At 39.5% G+C, this 9,228-nt stretch overlaps 1 protein-coding gene across 8 annotated transcripts in view; it reads left to right on the forward strand.

Annotated features, from left to right (window-relative positions):
• The window catches only part of FOXP2 (forkhead box P2), a 315,106-nt gene that overhangs the window by 271,620 nt on the left and 34,258 nt on the right, over positions 1–9,228 (forward strand). For all 8 annotated transcript variants that reach the window (XR_013843191.1, XM_079994182.1, XM_079994177.1 and 5 more), the window contains 2 exons: positions 5,322–5,409; positions 7,632–7,715. Coding sequence is in view for 7 of the 8 variants with exons in the window: in XM_079994182.1 (XP_079850308.1) it covers positions 5,322–5,409; positions 7,632–7,715 (172 nt within the window). In the remaining variant the exon portion in view is untranslated. The remainder of the gene's footprint in view (positions 1–5,321; positions 5,410–7,631; positions 7,716–9,228) is intronic.

Genomic DNA, 9,228 nt, shown 5'->3' on the forward strand with positions numbered 1-9,228 from the left:
TATCGCCTATTACGTTTTTGAGCACACTAACTCACAGAAAGCTTCATATCTGGAGGTTTCTTGTGCATGTGCTCTATTGGGATAACATTGATCTAAGAAAACTTGATTGTAATTTTATTTCAAGATCAGATCAATATTATTTTGAACCGTTGTTGCAGGACCCCTAAAAGACCCATAGATCGGTGCCTGCTCTGCCTATTTTGTAATCTGGCACTGTCCTTGGCCTTCACCTAGGGGCCTGCTGGGGCTCTTTCTTTGAGCTTATAATTCCCACCCTTTCCCCCCTTGGACTTCCTATTGTGGTAGAGCCCCAGTTCTTGTATTCACTTACTGGCTGATGGCTCAGGGCTGTAATTTGAGTGCAGTGGCAGCACTATTGAAGCGGAGGGTGTCCTCTGAATGCATCTACCTCCAGAGCCAAAGAGCGAGGGAAGTGCAACCAGATGATCATGGGAAAGAAATGTTTCTGTTTCTGTTCCGCTAGCTGATAATAGTAACAACAGCAGCAAAAACAATAGATGGGAGAGGTGACCCATCTGCTGAGGTGGAAGAGGGGTTGCTGCTTTCTGCACACATCTGCATACAAAGAAAGATGTGGAACAGTTTTTGTGTGTGTACAAGAGCCTCTCTTCCCCAGTCCAGTTCCCTACAAAAGCACCCATAAGAAATTTAAGCCCCACTCAGATGAAACAGAATGTTTATGATTTGGTTGGTTGGTTGGTTGGTTTGAAATACTGCCCTTCACAGGGCACCTTACACTATAAAAACACAAAATACTAAACACAACAACGAGAGTGTTTAAAAACCATGTGCCATTTCAAAGCCTTTGGCTGCTACACATACTGCAGGCTGATCCAATAGAATGAATCATAGAACTGTAGAGTTGGGAGGGATCTCAAGGGTCATCTCGTCCAGCCACCTGAAATGCAGGAATCTCAACTAAAGTATCCATGATAGATGGCCATCCAACCTCTGCTGAAAGACCTCCAAGGAAGGAGAGTCCACAATCAAGCCTACAGCACCCGGTGTTCCCAGGCGGTCTCCCATCCAAGTACTAACCAGGCCTGACCCTGCTTAGCTTCTGGGATCAGACGTGTTCAGGGTAGTATGGCTATAGACAAAACCTTTGTTTAGTGTGCTTTCCTCTTTTTTGCTGGGTCTTCCTTCATTACTTTCTACCTATTTTTCTATGTATTTTCTTCCTATTGCTTGTTCTTGTTGGGTCTCTTTCCACCCCTGCCCCTATTTTGTTTCTGTTCTTTCTTCTTCTCATTTTCCTTCATAGCACCAACCAGTATAGAGGTTCTTCCTCTTCCCTGAAAATCAGGCATATCCAGGCACAAGGAAGAGGAGGCAGTGGAACGTGCTGAGTCTTGGGTGAAAGTCTGCTCAGAAATAGGTCCCATTGAGTTCAGTGGTGAAGGCTGCTTTAGAGCTATTCCAATAAAGCTGCTGCTTTTCTCTTGACCCCCACTTGATTCTTCTCAAATTCCATTGGTATGTTACTCTATTAGGGGCTGAGATGGGTTTTTCTCAAGAGCCAGTCTTCCTTCAGGACTTGACGGCCTTATCAGTCTTATCACTTCTGGTCTTATCACACAGACACCCACAAATAAGGGGTGGGCTTTTCAAAAAGCGATCCCACATATTATGTGACAACTGCAGAGCTGAGACTGTTAGATATATGAAGCCAAATTTATGTTTCATTATAAAGCCAAAACATATTTAAGTATATTGGGAATATTACACTTTAGTTGTTCCCTTTTCAGGATGAACTCAAGGCAGAGTACAACCCACTCCACTTACCATCACAAAAAACCCAGTGCAGTAGCTTAGGTTGCGAGGCAAGGTGTAAGTCCATATTCACCCACTGAGCTTCATGCTTGAGAGGGAACTTGAAGCCAGGTCTGCCCTTTCCAAGCTTAGCACTGTATCTACAAGCCACTGGACTATGTTGGCCCTCAATCAACTTGTTAAATAGATGACAGCATAAAAAGGCCATTTTAGCCTATTACGCTTCTTAAAGTCAGCTTTCTCTGGAGACCACTGCAAGCAAAGCTACAAGCAGATCAGTGTGGTTCTGTTAAGAGGCATCTGGGCATTTGCTTGCTGGAGAGAAGCTACAAAAGTTTGTTGTTTGTGCATAATTGTACTGGCACATTTAGCTTCTCTGCATTACATTGCATTTCAGCATTATACAACCTTATATATTAAGTTTTGCTTTGATACCGTAAGTCTTCTGTGGCTGTGTTTACCTCTATTGTCACTTGCTTTGCTAACACTGTCAGTTAAGGGATGTAGTGCAGCTGTCAAATTTCTTGTCAGTAGAGATTTATGACTCCAACATGCATCACACATACATGAGTATACAAAGTATTGGATATTGGGGGCAATAGTTTCTCATACATACCTATGTTTTATCTGTCTGTATGTTTTAGTCATTTTTACTTAAAAACCGATGCCCATATTTATTAGATTCAAAATCACCCTGCCATATTTATTTTGAAATCTGAGAATAATTTGGATTTGTATCACATTAACCCTCCAACTGCTAAGATCTTAATTACAATAATAAATCATAGGCATAATTTAAAAATATCTGTAAAGTGCAGGCCAGACTTCTGTGATGTGTCACACAGCAAATTAATACATCAATTAACTTTCTATCTGTTTACTGTAATTTCGAGATCAGTCATTAGACCATGATTAACCATAAAAAATAAAAAAATAAACTGTTTTACACAGCTGGTTGTTCTTGAAGCATTACACCTGCTTCTAGAAGGAAATTATGATTTTACTCAGAAGCTTGAGAAAGCAAGTAAGTGAAATTGTCTGTTTTCATTTGTAGACAAGGCCACTTGTGATTTTTTAAATACCAACTTTCCAGGGAGAAATCTCAACATGGTAAGAGTTTTGGACTCTCATGCCTGTCCCAAGAATGGATTATGAAGTCAGGGAGATTCCACATTCAGATGAACACAATATAGCACAGTTGTTTTGTTACTTTAAGAAGCTGAGCCAAACCAATGGCCAATCTAGCTCAGTATTGTCCACATAAGAGATTCTCAAACTTTCTACCTTCAGGGCCCACCTGAGTTGACTGAAAATTACAGAAACCCACCAGTCACGAAATGGTGGTGTGGGGACAGAGCCAGTGCTTAAACTGGTGGCAGATGGAGGCAGAGTTTAACATCTGCTGGCGATCACTGCAACACTTTCTACAGATATCTAATTCAGCTTTGGAAATTGCTAATTCTTTGCCACAGTCTTTTCATTGTGGCAAGGCATTCCACAGCTCAGCTTTCCTCAAGCAGATATTTGTTCTGCAAGTATTGTGACTTGGCCTCCCCATTTTAGGCAGAATTTGGTGATCCAGAGGCTCTAAGTGGAAAAGGCTTCTTCTTTTATTGTTTTAGCTTCCTACCCCCAGTTCTATTTTTCTAGAAAAATAGGTTCTATAACTCACCCTGAACGCCTGCCTTGTTCTTTAGAATGGCAATGGCACCCACCTGAGAGGTGCCAGAACTGACTTCCAGCAAGTTCCGGCTGAAAAAAAGCCTTGCCTCTGGAAGTATTTTTTACTCAACCCCAGTTAATTTCTTCTCACACTATCCTTTCATACTCAACTTGTACTTCACCTCTGCCCTACCCCCAGCTGTAAATTTCTTTAATCCATCCATCCATGCACATCTTCTGCTTATAACATCACTCTTCTCTTAGCCCCTTCCTTTCTATTCCCAGACTGTTAGTTAATAATAATAGTAAATATTAAACGTTTACCTCTCTAATTTCTTTCAGTGCTATCTCTGGCCGTTCCCCTCAGTAGTCAGGGAGGCTGCATTGCTCACCAGGCTTCCTAATACTGAGTGTTACTGCTATTTACTGAGAGATGGAGTGGCGAGGGATTGAGGGTGGGTGATGCAGGCATAGTGGTGCAGCCAATCCGGTACCATTACAGTGTGCTCCCTACCATATTGCCTTTCTTCCTCTCAGTGACCAGCTGCAATGCTTGCTATTGGGAAGTCAGGTGAGTAATGCCACAGTGGTTACCACTGTGCTCAAGACAATTATTGGCTTAAGATTTCTCCCTAGAAAGCCAAATATAAATTACTAAATATACTACTGTATAATACCTGACCTCTTCCATCATTTCAGATCAAAACAATCTCCATTGCTATATATAAAAAAAACCTCCATTGGTCTCTGTTCTTCCTTTAATCCCTTTTCTCTAAAGCAACCCAAGAAAATAAGCCTCATCATACAGTTCAGTTTTCATTGCTTTGCACCACTTGTTTAAATGGGCATTTTTGCCAAATTCAGGAGGATTAAGGCAGTTGTAGAGAACCCGTAGCCCTCCTGATTTTGTTGGACATCACTGCCATCAGTCCTAGCCAGCATAGCCAGAAGTCAGTGATGGCAGACATTGGAGTCGAACAACATCTAGAGGGCCACATGTTTTCCATCCCCACTATGAAGTAGATATTATGATCATTTCTGTCATTTAGAGATGTCTTTGCGACATTGCACAGTTCCTGGCATATTTACCTAACAATTTAGCAGTTAACACAACTCTGTAATGGTGACGGTGGAAAGAGCGGCAATTGAACTCATGGTTTTAGGCCTGCTTGAAGATAATGGTGTGAGAAGCCAATGAGGGATTATGTTGAAATAATGTAGAATTCCTATTTAGGCATGTTGTAGTGCTACAGTTCTCACAGGTGAGACGTGAGAGGAAAGACATGGTACATAAAATAAATGTGAGATCTTTCTCGACACTTGCACATTTTCATACACCTCCTATCTGTGTCACATAGCCCAGTGAAGCTACAGAGGTTTGTATCTAACTTAAGTTCTACTTAGTGTAGACACATTGAAATTAATGGACTTAAATTAGTCATGGCCATGAATTTCAATGGGAATCCAATGTGTAGAACTAGCATTGGATACAACTCAGAATGTCCATTTGCCTAATTCAAGCTAGGGGGCCTTTGTACACAGCTGTGAGTGACACTTCCACAACTCAAAACTCCATTAATGTCCACCCAGTGGTGTTTTGTGGCTGTTTGGTAGAAGAAACAGCTTCTGTCATTCCCAGTTACCATTGCAGTTTTGGACCATTGGATGAGAGGGCAATCCTGTTGTGTCTGTTGCTTCTTAGGTTGAGTTGCTTGAATTAGCTTGTCTATGACTACCTCTCTGGTAAATGAAAACTCCCTTTCTCTGTTAATAACTAGGCCGGGCTGGGGGCAAAAAGTAAGGTTCAGGAGATTTATAACAGCCTCCTGATGTTGTGTTGTTTTTATTTTGTCTTCTTTTACTAGGCACCTTAATAATGAACATGCATTGGATGACAGAAGCACTGCTCAGTGTCGGGTGCAAATGCAGGTGGTTCAGCAATTAGAAATACAGGTTTGGGAAAATTTTCTAGAAAACTTTGACTTCCTTGAAGAAATACGATTTGTTCTGAATTTATTATTATTAATTAGAATTCATAATTTACTATTATTTATAAGTTCTGACTTACTGTTTTATAAATTTATTTTATAAATTATAACAATCATACACAGACTGTGAGTGTTTGGGAGCATATCCCTTTTCACATTACCGCTTTTGTTACATGGTGGCTCTCCCGATGATACTTTTTTTCTCAACTGTGAGCAGTAGCTATCCACAGCACAAATGGCCCAAACCCTCTCAGAAGTTACCCAAAGGATATATTCTGTAAAAGTTGCTAACTTTAAGTGCAACAAGGAAAGATTTGGTGTAGGTGAGAGCTGAATGGACTGGACAGTAGACCAGTCAGTACCCTAAACTTAGGAAGAATTTGGATGACTTTGGGGGGAAGTTAGATTGCCCAAATTTCAGGAACATCAAATAAAACTTCAAATTTCAGGTGTCTGCAATTTCCTGCCTTAGATATGCTTAAGGTGGTCTGGCAAAATTAGGTTTAATAATTTCATCTGTGTAGCACAGGCCCCCAAATAGTGGCACATTTAAATGTAATTTGTCTAATTTAATTTGTAAGTTTACCTCCTCCCATTTGTTCCAATACAACTTCTAAGGTCCACCAAAAATATCCTCTTAATGAGGCTATCTGTATGGCACATTCAGATAGCAAGGGCAAGGGCTGCCCTCAGTGAGTGACTTCCTCTTAACACGAGGCTCACTGAAATCTAAGCCAGAAGCATTATAATGCCTGTCTACTTGGACTCGCCTTTAAGTTCACATCCAAGTGGGAAATTTAATATTTTACTGGTGGGGAGCTTGCTTTAGTTACCTATCCCAAACCTTTGGAAAGGGTGAGCTCTCTCGTTCTATACATATACATATGCACACAAGGACATTTGAAATTACTGCATACGTTTCTCTTTTATACTTTTTTCTGGGTCTAACAGAAAATGTAAGCCTTCATCTTTATGAATTTGGCTGAAGAACAAGTTTTAAAGATTAAGCTTTGAGATTTGACTCTCAGAGGCATATTAATTGTTTTTAAGTGTATTCAAACTAACCTTTCTAGAATACGGCTCTTAACGTCTTTATTTTTGTGCATGATACTTTTTTGTGTGTCTTTGTTTGTTATTATGGTATGTATTTTTGTGTTTTTATATTGTAAACTGCCATGTGATCTTCAGATAAAGGGTAGGAATTTAAAAAAAATAATTGATGATGGTGGTGGTGATGATAGTTTTGGGAAGTTTTTAAAAACTTGCATGATTATTCATTTCTTTGTTTTAAATAACTGGGTGCTCTTGGAATCAGAAACTATAAAGATTCTTCCATTGAGTGCTGTGAAAAATCAATTGAGAATTGATTATAACAAAACAAAAAAAGGTGTGTGGGTGGGTGTAAATAATCCTGATACGTTTTCTGAAGCATGTTGAAAGGTTTCTTAAGCAGCTGTTTACCATTTATAAAAAGGTTCTGCTGTGATATGAAAGGCCGAACAGAGTTTCTGCTTGCAGGGTGACCAATTATGAGTTCCTTCTCCCCTCCCCCCCCCCCGCCTTTTGTGTGACTGATAGAAAAGTAAGGTCCATCAGTTGTAATGAGACCCAGTGCAGTGTAGATGTCGGCTTAGTGGCAGAGTTCAGCATTTCACACTGCCTGGTCCCTGTCACTCTATTGAATTAGATTGATGATGGCAGATTGCAGGGGGCACTAACTGGACCTCGGTGGGAATGGATGAAGTGAGCAGACAATCCTGGCAGGCACTGTGCTACAAGGACCCCTTCACCCCTTCACAGTTGTTGGCACTAGTCCATTGCTATCAGTGTCCACAGGATTTTTAAAGAGGCACTATGGGCCGCCTAATTTACGGTCCTGGTAACTTGTTACTGTCAAGGCAATGGTGACCTCAATTCTCTTATTGACAAAAAGATGAAGTATTATTTGTTTTCCCTGACCTTTTAAACATGAGGAGGAAAGCTATAGGTGGGCCTCTCCCCCGCCCCGACCCCCAGAATTGCCAAAGTTGCCTTTCTTTGTACATACGTTGCTACTCACATATAAGGATTTGATATGCAGGAACCATTACCCTACAACAGCCTCCAATGATAAGATGTAGCAGACGAAATAAAATAGCTGTATTAGTCATTTCTAAAATGCTTCTGATCTCACTCTTTCTTTAACAGCTTTCTAAAGAACGGGAACGTCTTCAGGCAATGATGACCCACTTGCACATGCGACCCTCGGAGCCCAAGCCATCTCCAAAACCTGTAAGTGCATATTGCTTTATAAACAGTAAATAGGCCCGTGAATGTAACAGACTAAGAAAATGAACAATTTAGTGACAGTTGGAAAACAATGAGTGTGATGAAAAATATGGCAATAAAATGAAGGTAAAATGCAATAGCTTGTCAAATTGTATGTTTCTTTAAAAGTAATGCTATCTTTTACAAAATCTATCCAATCTGCGCCATAGGTGACACTAAACAAAGTACACCTATAAGTGCACAAATCACTGCCTTGCTGCCGAAGCTAGAAAGAATATCTTCTTTGAGATAGTCTTACAGATATTAAAAAGAAAGCTATTTTGAAAAACTTGAAGTTCAGTTGACTCAGTAGTAGTAAAGGGGAAACGTTAGAGGGGTAGCTCAGTATAGATCAGTCACAAGGGTACACATACGAAAAATGATTTTTTTGTAGTTAACTCTTCCACTTAATATATAAATTCTCAAACGTTGCTGTTTTTGTTTGTGTCAGTAAAAACATTGATATAGGCAGGTGAGGCCTTCACCTGGCACTGATACTTGCAAGGCCTCCACTTTTAACTTAATCTCGTGAGCTATGACTCTGTGTTACTTGTCTATGTTTGGAAACAGAAGGCTATATGGTAACTTTTTTTAAACAGCCAATTTAAACATCTGAGTATTGCACATACATGCTATGCCATTCTTTCATAAGGATACTTGAGAGCTTGAAGGGTCCAAGTCTGAAAAACTCAGAAAATGTAGGTGAAAGCAATAAGATATTTTAAAAAACCACATTTGTATATCACACCCCATTAATGATTCCATTAAAGGATGGAATAGTCTGTCTCTTGTGTTTCCAGAGCTGTGAACTTCAAAGATTTTTGTATGAGGGTCTACTTTGCAACTTGATGAGTGAAAAAGAGTTGGCATTTGTTAATCTTCCACTTCAGGGTTTCACAGGCTGGGTACATCCTTTTTGTTTGTTTTTTGCAAATAGAAGTCTTAACTAAAATTCCTGCTTTTTTACCACCTTGATTCCTTCCATAAATTGCTTATTACCCTCTGTGCAAGTTTAGAGTTTAGCATTTGACATGTACACTATTTAAATATTTCCACTTTTCCCCCATTTTTTTTTCTTTTTTACTATTCTTAATTCTCGTATTCTTAAGCATCTTGACTTGGGTTCCAAATGGTTGCTAACTATGTAGAAGATGCTTTGCAGAATTCATTTGCATTATCTAATAATTTTAACCCCAAATGAGCTGAAGTCACTCCAAATTTTGGGAATATCCTTTCTTTACTGTTGTGACTGCCTCATTCCAATAATATTATTTTTATCTTTGCTTTCTATAGTATAATGTAGATAATCACATGACAGAATAATTGTCTCATAAATCCATCAGGAATCTGCAGCTTGTTCTTTTCCAATTAATTATTCAATCAGTAAATTTTTTAAAACTCCAGCAGCATGGTTACATCTACACTAATAAAGAATTTTCAGCCTATAATCCAAAACAGAACCTGAATGAATAATGTA

Source organism: Podarcis cretensis (assembly GCF_951804945.1).
Source record: "Podarcis cretensis genome assembly, chromosome: 10".
Taxonomy (NCBI): domain Eukaryota; kingdom Metazoa; phylum Chordata; class Lepidosauria; order Squamata; family Lacertidae; genus Podarcis; species Podarcis cretensis.